The sequence below is a fragment of the Lynx rufus genome, unplaced genomic scaffold, assembly GCF_022079265.1.
Source record: "Lynx rufus isolate CCGP_SWC_20201006 ecotype Redwood Valley unplaced genomic scaffold, mLynRuf1.p SCAF_13, whole genome shotgun sequence".
NCBI lineage: Eukaryota > Metazoa > Chordata > Mammalia > Carnivora > Felidae > Lynx > Lynx rufus.
Window position 1 is genome coordinate 43,481,190 of NW_025814827.1, and position 16,548 is coordinate 43,497,737.

The 16,548-nt window shown below is 41.1% G+C and overlaps 1 protein-coding gene across 1 annotated transcript; it reads right to left on the bottom strand.

The window, feature by feature from the left end:
- Positions 1-3,603: 3,603 nt before the first annotated feature.
- Positions 3,604-4,554, bottom strand: LOC124508180 (olfactory receptor 5AU1). The gene has a single exon (XM_047074594.1). The coding sequence runs from the start codon at positions 4,537-4,539 to the stop codon at positions 3,604-3,606; it is 936 nt and encodes a 311-aa protein (XP_046930550.1). The 5' UTR covers positions 4,540-4,554.
- Between the last annotated feature and the right edge of the window lie 11,994 nt (positions 4,555-16,548).

The window sequence follows — 16,548 nt, forward strand, 5'->3', positions numbered from 1 at the left end:
AATTAACATTAAAAAATTAGAAACAACACACACACACACACATATACACACACACACACAAATCAAATAAAATGATTCTAGATCCTAGGTGTGTTTTGATTTGGGTGTTGAAAGGAGCTTGATAGATTAAAGAAAAAGGAATTTAAAAAAAGGAAAACTTTTGAAAATTTGAAAAAAGGAATACAAAGGAATAGAATAAAATGAAGTGATGGAAGTAAAATAGAATTTGAAAAATTTACAGAAAAAGTAAAACTTATAGTAGAAAAAAATTAAAGAAAAATATAAAAAAAATTTTTTTAAATGTTTACTTATTTTTGACAGAGAGAGAGAGAGAGACAGAGCATGAGCGAGGGAGGGGCAGGGAGAGAGGGAGACACAGAATCCAAAGCAGGCTCCAGGCTCCAAGCTGTCAGCACAGAGCCTGACGTGGGGCTTGAACTTACAAACCGTGAGATTGTGACCTGAGCCAAAGTCAGACGCTCAACCGACTGAGCCACCCTGGTGCCCCTAAGGAAAAATATTTTTAATAAAAATCAAAAACAGAAATAAATATTTTCTCTTTCTGCATTAAAGAAAAAGAAAAGAAATGAAAAAGAAAAAAAAACAAAAATTGAATAGACAGACCAGCGAACAGACTTAAATATGATTGAAATTACATTGTTTTCCCCTAGAAGTCAAACTATGAAGCACTTTATAGTCCGTAAATGAAGCAGGCGGAGAGACGTGTTCCGAAGAGAGGTTGGCCCAGTTGGGTTGGGCTTAGTGTAACGGCTCCATTCTCCACTAGATGGCGCTGCTTAGCTTACTGGGGCGGATTGTTGCGGTGCTTGTAGGTGCGTATGCGCGTGCGCGGGAGTGGTCAAAATGGCGTCACGCAACTACTCAGTCTCTAGTATTTGAACTCCGTTCTCCCCGGGACCAGCAATCGCACACCTGTCCTTTGTCTCCGGCTTTCGTCCACTCCCCGCTTTTACACTGTACATGACCAAGCTGTCAGGTTGCTAGGCAGCACCTCCCTCCTGAGTTTTATCTCAGATGCGGCTGTGTTTCCCGACCCCTCACTTCTGAGGGACTGCGGTTTTGACCCGTTCTGCCCCTCTGTAGGAGGGTGTCAACGAGCAATGGCCAGTGCCGGCTGCACCCAGGATCATTTATGGGACTGTGCTGCTGCTGATGCCCAGAGACTGAGGCTGGGCGCCAGCCCATCCCAGAAAAAGTTCACGCAGTTGTGTAGCAGCAGCATTTCAGGGATTATGGAAAATCACAACACGCATCTGGCACCAGGCTTCACCGCCAACGACCTTGTTCCAGCACCGGTGAATGTGGTTGTTCTCCCAGGCCCACTGGGGCCTTTTCCTGTGGGGGGCCACACATCTACCAGATGTCCTCCCAGCAGGGGAACCGCCTCTCCCCACGTGGCCTGAAGACCATTGGACTTCACTCTGCTCCTGGGGATTCGCCCTTCCCACCAGCACACCACCAGGTATTGAGCTGTGGAGTTTCAGGCTCTGCATTCCCCGTTTATAGAGTCTTAATGGAACTTAAACCCTCTCCTTTCTCCTTTCTCCCTTTTCGGTCCCTGCGGCTGTTTCCACTTTTCCATTTTCTCTCCAGCTGATTTTGAGGGAGGTGATTTTCCTGTAATCTCCCTGGCGTCTCCATCCTCGATCTGCATGCAAAAACAGCTCCCTGCCCCTGCAGCTTCTCTCCAGTTCACCTCTCTACGCCTCATACCTGCTGATTTCTGTGATTCAGGTTGTGCAGATTGTTGTGTTAATCCTCAAATCAGTTTTCTAGGTGTTCAGGATGGTTTAGTGTTGATCTGGGTGTATTTCATGGACGCAGGACACACACACACACACACACACACACAAAACTTCCATGCTGTTCTGCCATCTGGGCTCTGGACTAGGTTTTAAACAGATACATTGTTAAGGGAACCTGGGTGGCTGAGTTGGTTAAGCATTCGACTTAGGCTCGGGTCATAATCTCATGGTTCATGAGTTCAAGCCTCACATCAGGCTCTGCTGACAACTTGGATTCTAGAGCCTGCTTCACATTCTATGTCTCCTGCTCTCTCTGCCCCTCCCCCACTTGTGCTCTGTCTGTCTCTCTCTAAAATAAATAAGCATTTAAAACAATCCATACATGTTGTTAAATGAAAAAATCTGGATGCTGAGCACCAGCTATACAATATTATCATTTTTGAGTGTGTGTTGGGGGTGTGATTTCCCAGAGATGCATAGAATATTTCTGGATGGGTTTGCAAGAAACAGGTAAGAGGAGCTGCCCCCTGCTTCTCCCCACTGCCCCCAGAATAGGCTCTGAGGCTGACAGCATGGAGCCTGCTTGGGATTCTCTCTTTGCCCCTCCCATGCTTATGCTCTCTTTTTCTTGAAGTAAATAAACTTTAAAAAATACTAGATATAAATTACATAGATAAGCAAAGATATGAGGTCTCTGGATAGGGAGAAATTATGAACAAAGTCATAAAGCATTAATAAAAGACACTAAAGAAACCTAATAAGTACAAGGATAAAGCATGTTCATAAAAAAAATTCAGTATCCTAAAGATGTGAATTCTCCCAAACAAATCTATACATTTGGTACAACTGAAATTGGTACAATCTATACATTTGGGGCTCCTGGGTGGCTAAGTCGGTTAAGTGTCTGACTTCAACTTAGGTCATGATGTCACAGCTCATGGGTTCGAGCCCCGCGTGGGGCTCTGTGCTGACAGCTTGGAGCCTGGAGCCTGCTTCAGATTCTGTGTCTCCCTCTCTCTCTTCCCCTCCCCCACTCACATTCTGTCTCTGTCTCTCAAAACTAAAACATTAAAAAAAAAGTCAGTTTTTACAAAGAGGAGATGGTAAAGGAGGGGAGGAGTCAAAGTCTTCAACTTAGTTAAGGAGAGACTTTATTATGAGGAATATAAACATCAGTTTCTAATAATAAAATACTCACACACGGAAATATGAGTGAAGCATCTGAACAAAGTCATGACTAAGTCTTGCCAATGGTCCAATTATGCAACAAGCTGACACCCTCAGCTGTGTTTAGTCTCTATGATATCAACAATTCTTTGTGTGGAAAGTAGATGCAGAAGCACCGGCTGACCAGAGTGTATGCCGGTCATTCATAGCAGGGAGTGAGCAAATGTGCACAGGTTGGCACCACAACTGCCAACTGGTAAAGTTCCCTTGACTTGCTTGCTTGCTTTTTTTTTTTTTTTTTTTTATGAGAAAGAGAGAGAGAGAGAGAGCGCGCGTGCAGGTAAGTGAGTGGCAGAGAGAGAGAATCCCACAAGAGGCAGAGAGAGAAAGAGAAAGAGAAGTGGGGCTCACCAGAAGCAGGGTGCTTGATGTGGAACCTGGACTCACAAACCATGAGATCATGACCTGAGCCAAAGTCAGATGCTTATTGGCTGAGCCACCTAGACTCCCTCCCTTGGCTTTCTAAAGGTATGTGGGAAAGAGAGAAAAAGACAGAGAGGGAGGGAGGAAGGAAGGAAGGGGGGAAGGAAGGAAGGAAGGAAGGAAGGAAGGAAGGAAGGAAAGAAAGAAAGAAGGAAAGAAGGAAGGATGTGGTAATGAGTTGAGAAGATCATTCCATTATTTTCCTGCCCCAAACATTTCTTAAAGCTTCCTTCACATCTTTGTTTCTCAAAGAATAAATAAGGGGGTTCAACATTGGGATTACCACTGTGTAGATCACGGCCACCATGCGGTCTTGAGTCAAGGAGTAGCTGGACCTGGGGCGCAGGTACATAAAAAGTGTTGTGCCATAGAAGAGGCACACAGCAGTGAGGTGGGAAGCACAGGTGGAAAAGGCCTTGAACCTGTCCTGGGCTGAGTTCATTCTCAGGATGGTGATGAGGATTAGGAGGTAGGAGACCAAGATGGTGAGGGTGCAGCTCAAAAGGTTGAAACCAGCAAAAATGAAAAGCAAGATCTCACACAGCGAGGTGTCCACACAAGACAGAGACAAGATAGGTGGTCCATCACAGAAGAAGTGAGTGACCACATGGGCACCACAGAACTTCAGACTAAAGATACAGCTTGTGTGGATAAGAGAATTGAGAAATCCTGCACCGTAGGAGCCCACAATGAGAGACAGGCAGATCTCAGGAGACATAGTGAGTGGGTAGAGTAGGGGGTTACAAATAGCAGCATAGCGGTCATAGGCCATGGCAGCAATGAGATAGCACTCACTGGTGGCAAAACCTGCGTAGAAGAACATCTGAGCCATGCAGCCAAAATAGGAAATCACCTTCCTCTTGGCCAAGAAGTTCACCAGGGTCTGAGGGACAACCGTGGAGGAGTAGCAGAAGTCCAAGAAGGAGAGGCTCTTCAGGAGAGAGTACATAGGTGTATGCAGAGGGGTGCTCACGTGAATCAGAAGGAACATGATCAGATTTCCCAGCAGAGTGATGGTGTACATGCCCAGGAATACCGTGAAGAGCAACCTTTGGAGTTGGGGGTCCCTGGTGAGGCCCAAGAGCTCAAACTCAATCTCTTGGCTCAGGTTTGCCCCTTCCATATTTCTCCAGTGCTCTGGTGTGTAAAGAGGGGACTACCAGAAATGATGTGGAACCCTCAGGGGCTCTCACTGGATTTAGTTCTGCTTTGGTTAAGGACAGCCTTCTGAAGACTGGTCTCGCTGAAAAAGTCCTTTGTAGCTGGAACTCGGTCATAGAGAGGGTCTTCTCTACTTGGTTGATTGGATAGTCTGTAAGCATTACTAGAGCAGCAATGAAAAATAGAAAAGCAACATATACCATTTGGTCTCTCAGTGACCTTAAGAAGTTCTCAATAATGAAGCAGTTACTTACCAAATATTTGTTGACAGTCTTCCATATGCTTAGCTCTGTGTTCTTCTTGTCAGCAATACAAAAGTGTCTGACTTTAGGGAGCTTATATTCTAGAGATAGTATATTTTGTGTTAAAGCACTCAGGCTCTGGCATCAGACTGCCAAGTTTCCATGCTGGGACCTCACCACTAACTAGCTGTGTAATCTTGGGAATGTTACTTAACCTCTCTGATTTCAGTTTTCTCATCTGTAAAATAGGGATAATGGCACTAATCTTAAAAGACTGTTGAAAGAATCCAATGAACTAATCCATGCAAAGGCACTTGAACAAAGCCTGGCAGGCTAAGAAAGTTCAAAGAATGTTAGCTTTGATTATTCTCACAAGAGAGACAGACCTAGCACATAACTAAATATGATAAATAAAATGAAACAATGACAAAATTTGGCAAGCAACCCACCACCAAACAATACAAGACAGAGACACTTGTACTAAGCAGGAGTGACTGAACAGGCCTTCAGAGGATCCTGAATATTCTAGGGGAGTTAGGGGTGATTTCTTGGCTCAGCTATAAAATTGCCTCTGTGAACTTGGCACAAGCCAAACCCTACTGTGAGTTCTCACAGTGATGAGGGTTGGGGATGTGGAGACATGGGGATGATGTAGGGCTCTGAAGAGCAAACTGAGACTTTGCTCTTGGGAGCGTCCTTTACAAAGTCACCAGTCATTGCCAGGAAACAGGTTCATCCTGGACTCAGAAGCCATTGGAGCCAGAGGGGAAGGAACAGCTCTGTAAAGCTCTGTAAATAAAATGCCTTTCCTACTCAGAGAATGAACAAGGCCATGGGTGCACTACCTAAATAAACACCATACTATTTTCCCCTCCATTGGCTGCTCTGCCACCATGTTGCTGAATTACCTTTGGGTTCTGGAGTCAGTTAAGTCAGTTAAGAGCTCCATGGTCTTAGGTGAGGACACTCAGCTGTGAAGACTTTGAAGCCAGATGTAATTGGGTAAGACAGAAAAGTGCGTAAGTGAGCCCCCTCCTCCTGCCCTGAGGAGTGTATGTGAATGACACCACGGAAGATACTAGGAGGATTTGGGAGAGGAGAGCTGAATTCAGCAGGCAAAGATTCTAGTTTATCCCACTAGCAAAGTTCCCAGAATCATCAAACTACCAGGGCAGGAGAAGATTCTAAACATATAAACAACTAACTTTGACTGTCAAGTAGGTAATGAAGGCACTGTGGCCATTGATAGAGTACTGTGAATGGTGACAAGAAAGCATTGTAATGCCCAAAGAGGTCACACACTCTACTAAAGCTGAGATGCTCAAAATATAAGAGGGCAAATTTGAACACAGAGCATTGGTAACTTCTTTTAAAGCACATGGAGCATAACTCCATGATAGATTTGATGTCACTGAGGTGTAACATTCAGCCATTCTTAACCCAATAGCTGCTAGTTTGTAATACACCCCATTATTTCAGGAATGTGCGCAGCCCTAGATTTGGGTTGCAAATGTCACTGGCTCCATTGGTTTCAAAAGCCAACCCAGCTTCAAGGCAAATTACAAGGACTTCAGAGAAGTGACTAAAAATCTCAGGATGGAATAACTTACAGGAACTTCAAGGAAGTTGAGAGGTGGTTGTTAAGAGTGGAATAGGACTTCTTGAGATCCAGCTTTGCATCTTTCCTCAATAGACTGTTTCAGTGTGGGTAACTGGTCAAGTATCTCTGATTCTGTGATTAAAAGGATGGACAAGGCTAAGTCAAGTAGGAATGTGACCAATTATCAGGAGAGCATAGATGAGGTCCAGAGGTGGGATGGGATGGGGTAGGGTGGTAGGTAATACAAGGGATAGCCGATCAGAGGCTCCAGGTTTATTACTCGCTTTAAGTCCACTCTCTCTCTTCCCCTCTGCTTTCCCCTCTTATCTCTCTTCTCCACTCTGCACTAAATTCAAAATTATTCTGAACATAGAGAGTACACCAAGCGAGGGATTGTGAAGAAATTGACATCTCTGACAGTTTTTCAAAGGATGCTGGAATAGCCTCTATTTCTGTTGGCTACAGTTTGTACCTGTGAATGAAAACTAGGAAGAAAACTTAAGGGTGGTCTTATCATATGGAAATAGGCTGGGGAGGGGAGTGTCTAGGAGTGAGAACCAATACCTTGGGCCTGTAGGTGAGGGAGGAGTAGGTAAGAGGCTTTATTTACTCTTGCCTCTTTGCCCTCCTCCCTGGGATAGCAGAGCAGGAGCACAGATAGAGAAAAGGCTGCCAAAGGAAGCAGCTAGTGCGTCTCTTTGAGCAATGATGACCCCAAACAGTGGTTCTTAAACATTAAGGTGCCCTTCCCAAGGTTCACTGGAGGAGCTTGCTATATGTGCAGATCCAGGTCCCAACCTCAGAAAATTTGATCCTGTGGGCCCAAATCTGGTGATTCTGAAACAGGTGATCTCTGAACCACACTTCAAGAAACACTAAACCATAGGGTACCTGCAGGAACAGACAGATCCTCCTGAGCCACATATAAATATCCTTTTCTAACCTACTGGAATCCTCTGTGTCCTGGAAAATCAGACCGTGGGTAGGATAGTTGTCTTGGTCATTTTCTTCCTAAATGTGTATCAATAGTCATCAATTTCCAGCAATCGAAGTATTACCTGATGATAATCAAACACCAGAAGAATTTCCTCCTTCAAAGTTGCTTGACATGTTCTTAAGCAAATACTTTATTTCAAGTAAAGCATATGACTTGATGGCAAAGCTATTATTGCTCTGGGGGTCAGAACACAAGCCTTCGGTAGAAAAACCATAAAGACAAAACCAGATTTACTGGGTACATAGACTGAATCTGGAGATCAGAGATGCTACTGACTTTAACCTCTCACGTGGTGATGGGAGGAAGACAGCCCTGTTCCCCAAGGCATCCCCTCAACTGATCCTGTCCTGAGAAGAGACATCCCTTCCCCTGGGCAGCCTAGTAGGTCACAGCTGGGGAGGATGATGTGTTCACCGATGAGGGTTTAGGAGACAGCTGAGGAAGTGAGAATAATTGGCCCCAGGTAGACCCATTAATGTGTTGGCAAAGTTAGTAACCTCTCCAAGAGCCTCTATCCTGAGGAATAATAAGGTGATTGGGAAACTGGGAATGGAGAGAATGGATCCACACGAGATCCCTACCAATATGTTCATCATTAGCCCCCAAAGACTGTTCTCTATTGACCCTAAACTTAACTCTTATGTAATTATTATCTGTACTTCCAGTACAGTGGAAGACGAAGTATTCTTGGTGTTCTTGTATGCCATTTTACCAATGTATACTGTAACCTAGACTACGGCTGAGGACCTTCCTGCCTAAGATCATAGTAAAATTAAAGATGTATACTAGTTTCCAAATATTTGGGGATTTTCCAGGGATCTTCCCATTATTGATTTCTAATTTAGTAGCATGTGGTCAAAGAACATACTTTGTATAACTTGAATGCCTGTGAATTTATTGTGACTCATTTTATGGCCCAGAATATGTTCCATCTTGGTGAACACTCCGTGTTCACTTGAAAAGAATGTATATTCTGCTGTTCTTGGGTAGAGTGTTCTATAATCATCAGGTCAGCTTGCTTGATAGAGTTCAAGTCTACTATATCCTTTTGGATTTTCTGCCTACTTGTTCAGTCAAGGATTGAAATGGGAGTATATTGAAATCTCTAACTATAATTGTGAGTTTGTTTATTTTTCCTTATTCTTTACTTTTTGCTTCAGGTATTTTGAAGTTTCTTTATTAGGTAAATAAACATTTAAGATTGTTATGTCCTCTTGATAAATTTACCCACTTATTATAAAATTACTTTCTTTGTGCCTGCTGATACTTTTTGCTGTGAAATACACTTTTTCCGATAGAAAAACTGTCACTACAGTTTTGATTACTACTAGAATGGTATATCTTTTTCATTACCTTTACTCTTTTTATTTGCAACTTTTCTGTGCCATTATATTTGCAGAATTTCCCCAAGCAGACCTGAAATCTGGGTCTTTCTAGGATGATGATATGCCTGGAAAACTGATTTCAGATGTACTTTGTCACAGAGTAAACATTCAGTAATGTTTTCAGGCTTTACCAGAAAAGCTGGTATGGACTAGGCAAAAATCAAACAAACCCCCTCAAAGGCAACTTTGTGAAGAATGGGGTAAGATCCTCACCCCAATCAGATGCTATCATAGGCAGCTGAATACCTTAATGGAGACCTGAAAGCCAGGGATACTTGTCCCATTGATAGAGTGCTTCTGTGTCTTCTCTATGCAAGTATCATTTAATTCATTTCTCATATCCTTTATTTATGGTTAAGGAAGTTGTGTCCTTTATTTGAGTCTGTTGGCTTGTCACTCATTAAAATCATTTTGAGAACCAACACTCAAAGTTTTAGGTGTGGCCTTTGTAAACATCATATATCTGGAATTTTTTCTTTTAGCCATTCAGAGTATCTCTGTCTTTATGTTGGTGAGATTGGGGGGTTTTGGTTCTTGGCTTTTTTTTTAGTTTTCGGGGCTTTTTGATATACATTGAATTTATTTTTACATCTCACTTTGATTTTTCTATTTATCATACTTTTTCCAATTTGCTTCCCTCTCCCATTCTCTGACCTTATTTTTATTTCCTTTTGGGTTAAATTTTATTTAGTTTTTTAAGGTTTATTTTTATGTTTGAGAAAGAGAGAGAGAGCATGCGTGCAAGTGAGGGAGGAGCAGAGAGAGTGGGGGGCAGAGGATCTGAAGCAGGATCTACACTGTCAGCAGGAAGCCCAATGCAAGACTCTAACTCACAAACTGAGATCATGACCTGAGCCAAAGTCAGACTTTCAACTGAATGAGCCCCAAGTGCCCCTCTTTGTTTTTCAGTGTACTTTTTCCCCCTTCCACTGATTCTTCTCTTTCTATTAGTAGCTATTCTTAAGTATTTAACAATAATATTTAGAAGTCTATCAGATATGCTTAAACCCATGAGTTTATAATGATATGTAAGTAAATTGGTTGATCACTGGGTTAGTTACCTATTGCCATACAACAAATTCTCCCCCAACTTAGTTAAATTAATAAATTTATTATTTTATGCTACTTGGGAGTGATATACTGTAATTTCCACAGTATCCTATTGGTTACACTGGTTGGCCCTATTCACTGTGGGAGTGGACAACACAGGGGTATCAATACCAGGACGTGAAAATCTTTGGGGCCATCTTGAAGACTGGCTATCACAGTCTGCCCTCTGGCCCTCAATGATTCATGTCCACCTTACATGCAAAATACACTCATCTGCTCTCAAGGCCCTCCACAGTCACATCTCATTACAGTGTTAGCTCAAGTCCATGATCACATCATCCAAATCAGGTACAGGTATGGATGAAATTCATTAGGTAGAGTTACACAGCATTCCTCCTGTACAATTCCTCTCAGTCATAAGACTGATGAGCTAAACACACAAGTTACATCTGGCTTCTACACTCACAACATATAATGGCAGGACAGAGATGGGATAACTACTATAGAATAAAGATGGGGGGTAAGGGAAGGTAGGTACACAAAAGTCATTGAGTCATAGAAATTCTGAAAGCCAGTAGGCACTTGTTGGCAATTCCTTGATTAGGATTCAAGTCCTGGGAAATTCTCTGTGGTTCCTGGCTCCACCTCTGAGATCACGGTTCTGCTCACTGAACTCTCCTATATATGAAAACTAGCCTGTGTTGGGGCGCCTGGGTGGCGCAGTCGGTTAAGCGTCCGACTTCAGCCAGGTCACGATCTCGCGGTCCGGGAGTTCGAGCCCCGCGTCAGGCTCTGGGCTGATGGCTCAGAGCCTGGAGCTTGCTTCCGATTCTGTGTCTCCCTCTCTCTCTGCCCCTCCCCCGTTCATGCTCTGTCTCTCTCTGTCCCAAAAATAAATAAACGTTGAAAACTAGCCTGTGTTTGTGGCTGAGTAGTTTTCGTGGTTTGCTTCCTGGCTGAAGAAGTTTGGCGAATCAAAACACTTCGTTTTATTTTCTACTGTTCTACAGCTCAAGCTGGTAGTGGTTCTGCCACTATTATTCTCTTAAAAACTTCTCTGAATCTTACTGGGATTTGTCTGCTAGACAAAAATCGCATTAATACATGTCTTTGAGATAACTCTCTTCCTTGAGCCTCTGCTGAGACTGCTGAGGCACAATACCTGTGAGCTTTTTAGAAACCCTATTGTTTGACTGAACTAATCTCTGAGGTACCACCACCTTGGATCTTTATATGGTCTTTTTTTTCTTTTAAGATAAAAAAATTTGTTATTATTTTTTCAGCTTATTTATTTATTTTGAGAGGGAGAGCGAGCAGGGGAGGGGCAAAGTGAGAGGGAGAGAGAGAATCCCAAGCAGGCTCTGCACTGTTAGTGCAGAGCCCAATGTGGGACTTGAACTCACAAACCATGAGATCATGACCTGAGCTGAAATCAAGGGTTGGATGCTTAACTGACTAAGCCACCCAGGCGTCCTGTATCTTTATATGGTCTTAACAAAATTTACTGTCTTCTTCAACTTCATCTTGAGACAATGCCGTCCTGAGAATGCCTTAAGTTTTACGTTTCCCACTTGCCATTTGTTAGTGTTAACTTTAAATCCTAAATAGGTATGGACCAAACAATAGAGGTCCAAATGCACAAATCAAAATCTGATAGATATGAAATAAGTAGGTAAGTCCACAATCATAGTTGGAAATTTCAATATCCCTCTCTAAACACTGTATATATCTACTAGATTATAAACATGGACATGGAGGGACACCTTGCTAGCTCAGTTGGTAGAGCATGTAACTCTTGATCTCAGGGTCATGAGTTTGACCACCACCTTGGGCTTAGTGCCTACTTAAAAAAAAAAGATATGGAAAATCTGGATCACACCATCAGCCAATAGGATCTTATTGAAATTTATACAGCACTCCACTAAACAACAGAATAGGCATACTTTTTAAGCATCCGAACATACACCAAGATGGATCATATCCTGGGTCATAAAACAAACTTCAGCAACTCTAAAATACTTGAGAGGGGTCTGGTGGCTCAGTCAGTTAAATGTCCAACTCTTGATTTTGGCTCAGGTCATGATCGCAGGGGCATGGGATCAAGCCTCATGTTGGGCTCCATGCTCAGCATGGAGCCTGCTTAGGATATTCTCTCTCTCTCTCTCTCACTCTCTCTCTCTCTCACTCACTCTCTTTCTCTCTATCCTCCCTGCCATTCTCCCCCACTCCTGTTCTCACTCTCTGTCTTTCTCAAATAAATCAAACAAACAAAATAATCGAAATAGTACAGAATATGTCCTCTAATCATAATTGCAACAAACCAGAAATAAATAAGAGAACAGGAAATAGGAAAATATGCAAACACCTGAACTTTAAACAAAACAAATATGAATAATTTATGGATAAAAAAGAAGTCTCAAGGAGAATCAAAATTACATTGAACTGAATAAAAATTAAAATACAACATATTAAAATTTGTGGGAAACAGCTAAAGCAGAGCAGAAAAATACATTTATAGTAATAAATGCTTATATCTTAAGAAACTAAAAAAGAGCAAAACAAACCCAAAGCAAGCAGAAGGGAAATTATATGGGGAAAAACAGAGCTTTCCCCCTAAGGTCAGGAAAAAGATAGGGATGTCCACTCTCACCACTGTTATTCAACATAGTATTGGAAGTCTTAGCCTCAACAGACAACACAAAGAAATAAAAGGCATCCAAATTGGCCAGGAGGAAGTCAAACTTTCACTCTTCACAGATGACATGATACTCTATATGGAAAACCCCAAACATTCCACCAAAAAACCAAATGCACAGAAATCGGTTGCATTCCTATACACCAACAATGAAGCAACAGAAAGAGAAATCAAGGAATCAATCCCATTTACAATTGCACCCAAACCCATAAAATACCTAGGAATAAATGTAACCATAGAGGTGAAAAATCTATACACTGAAAACTATAGAAAGCTTATGAAAGAAATTGAAGAAGATACAAAAAATGGAAAAAGATTCCATGCTCCTGGATAGGAAGAACAAATATTCTTAAAATGTCAATACTACCCAAAGCAATCTACATATTCAGTGTAATCCCTATCAAAATAACACCAGCATTCTTCACAGAGCTAGAACAAACAATACTAAAATTTGTATGAAACCAGAAAACACCCCAAATAGCCAATGTAATCTTGAAAAAGAAAACCGAAGCAGGAGGCATCACAATCCTGGACTTCAAGATGTATTACAAAGCTGTAATCATCAAGACAGTATGGTACTGGCATAAAAACAGATGCTCAGATCAATGGAACAGAGTAGAGAACCCAGAAATGGACCCACAAACATATGGCCAACTAAGCTTTGACAAAGCAGGAAAGAATATCCAATGGAATAAAGACAGTCTCTTCAGCAACTGGTGCTGGGAAAACTGGACAGCGACATGCAGAAAAATGAACCTGGACCACTTTCTAACACCATACATAAAAATAAACTCAAAACTGGAGCACCTGGGTGGCTCAGTCAGTTAAGCGTCTGACTTCAGCTCAGGTCATGATCTCACAGATCATGAGTTCGAGCGTCACCTTAGGCTCTGTGCTGACATCTCAAAGCCTGGAGCCTGCTTTGGATTCTGTGTCTCCCTTTCTTTCTGCTCTCCCCCTGCTCACATGCTGTCTCTTTCTCAAAAATAAATAAAGATTAAAAAAATAAACTCAAAACGGATGAAAGACCTAAATGTAAGATAGGAAGCCATCAAAATCCTTGAAGAAAAAGCAGGCAAAAACCTCTCTGACCTCAGCTGCAGCAACTTCTTACTCAACACGTCTCCAGAGGCAAGGGAAACCAAAGCAAAAATGAACCATTGGGACCTCATCAAAATAAAAAGCTTCTGCACAGCAAAGGAAACAACCAGCAAAACTAAAAGGCAACCAACGGAATGGGAGAAGATATTTGCAAACGACATATCCGATAAAGGGTTAGTATCCAAAATCTATAAAGAACTTATCAAACTCAACACCCAAAAAACAAATAATCCAGTGAAGAAATGGACAAAAGACATGAATAGACACTTCTCCAAAGAAGACATCCAGATGGCCAACTGACACATGAAAAAATGCTCAACATCACTCATCATCAGGGAAATACAAATCAAAACCACTGCGAGATACCACCTTACACCTGCCAGAATGGCTAACATTAACAACTCGGGCAACAACAGATGTTGGTGAGGATGCAGAGAAAGAGGATCTCTTTTGCATTGCTGGTGGGAATGCAAGCTGGTGCAGCCACTCTGGAAAACAGTATGAAGGTTCCTCAAAAAACCAAAAATAGAAATACCCTATGACCCAGCAATTACACTACTAGGTATTTATCCAAAGGATACAAGTATGCTGTTTCAAAGGGACACATGCACTCCCAAGTTTATAGCAGCACTATCAACAATAGCCAAAGTATGGCAAGAGCCCAAATGCCCATTGATGGATGAATGCATGAAGAAGATGTGGTGTGTGTGTGTGTGTGTGTGTGTGTGTGTGTGTATGTATATATATATATATATATATATACACACATATACATACATACACAATGGAGTATTACTTGGCAATTAAAAAGAATGAAATCTTGCCGCTTGCAACTACGTGGATGGAACTAGAGGGTCTGACTTCAGCTCAGGTCAAAATGCTAAGCGAAATTAGTCAGAGAAAGGCAGATATCATATGACTTCACTCATATGAGGACTTTAAGATACAAAACAGATGAACATAAGGGAAGGGAAACAAAAATAATACAAAGACAGGGAGGGGGACAAAACAAAAGAGACTCATAAATATGGAGAACAAACTGAGGGTTACAGGAGGGGTTGTGGGAGGGGGGATGGGCTAAATGGGTAAGGGGCATTAAGCAATCTACTCCTGAAATCATTGTTGCACTATATGCTAACTAATTTGGATGTAAATTTAAAAAATAATATTAAAAAAATAAAAAAGGGGAATAATAAAGATAAGAGCAGAAAAAATGAAATTGAAAATAGAAAACTATAAAAATCTGAACAAAATGTGGCTCTTTGAACAAATCAACCATCTTAATAAACCTCTATCAAGACTGACAAATTAAAAAGACACAAGTTACCAATATCAAGATTGAAACAGTAGATAATCACTACAGAGCCCACAGACATGAAAAGAATCATAAGAGCATAGGTCAAACAACTCTACCCATATAAATTCAACAACTTAGATAAGATGGATCAATTCCTAAAAAATAAAAACAATTATAAAAATCGCTCAATACAAAATAGATAATAGGTAATTGGGTTCCTAGTGTTAAAAATCCTTACAAATAAATCTCTAGATCTAGATGGTTTCAGTGGCTAGTTCCACCAAATGTTTAGAAAAGAATTACACCAGTTCTACATAATCTCTTCAAGAAAATAGAATCCTTTCCAAATCATTTAATGGAGTCAGTATTACCATGATATCAAAGCACACCAAACCCAAACCAAAAACCAGAACAACACACACACACACACACACACACACCCTCATGAATATAGACACAAAAGTCTGCAACAAAATATTCGCAAACAAAATCTAACCATGTATATAAAAAGAATTATGCACCATGACTAAATGGGATTGATTCTGGGGATGCAAGATTGGTTCAACATTTGGAAAGCAGTCAATAGAATCCACCATATTAATAGGCTAAAGAAGAAAGTCACACAATATCATCTAATGCACAAAAAACACTTGACAAAATTCAACACTCATTCATGGGAGGAAAAAAAACAACTTCTCAAAAAGTTAGGAGTAGAGGAAAATTAGCCTAATAAAACCTACAGCTAACATCATACTTATGGTAAAAGACTGAATACTTTTCCCTTTAAAAGTAGGAACAAGGCAGGATATCTGCTCTTACCATCCTTATACATCATTGTACTAGAAATCCTAGCCAGTGTAAGAATGAAAGAAAAGGAAACAAAAGGCATCCGTACTGGAAAGGAAGAATTATAACTATCCCTTTTTCCAGTTGACATGACTATCTAGGCAGATGAATCCACAAAATTCTCAGTGAACTGAGAAATTTCCTTTCTCAAAGAAGCTACCAACAAATTAACCAACAAAACTCCTAGAATAAGAGTTCAGTGAGGCTGCAAGATACAAGATCAAGATATAAAAATAATAAAGTGGAAGGAATCATTCTAACCAATTTTAAGACAGTTTTATCCAAATTTACAGTTAACAAAAACATGGTATGGACAGGTGGATAAATACATTGATCAATGGGACAAAATAAAGAACCCAGAAATAGAACTTACACAAATATGCCCAACTGATTTTTGACAAAGGTGCAAAAACAAGTCACTGGTAGAATGATAGTCTTTTCAACAAATGGTGCTGGAGCAATTGAATAACCATAGGTAAAAAATAAATTAAAAAAAAAACTTCAATCTAAACCCTACATCTTATACAAAAAATAACAAAGTGGATCATAGATGTAAAAGAGGGGTGCCTGGATGGTTCAGTCGGTTATTTGTCCGACTCTGGGTTTTGGCTCAGGTAATGATCTCACAGTTTGTGAGTCTGCACTGACAGCATGGAGCCTGCTAGGGATGCCCTGTCTCCCTCTTTTTGTCCCTCTCCTGCTCAATATAAATAAACTTAAAAAAATGTAAATGAGGAGGCATCTTTGAGGTAGACACC

Excerpts from the sequence above, each read along its gene's own strand:
- LOC124508180 (XM_047074594.1), bottom strand. The coding sequence starts at position 4,539 with ATGGAAGGGGCAAACCTGAGCCAAGAGATTGAGTTTGAGCTCTTGGGC.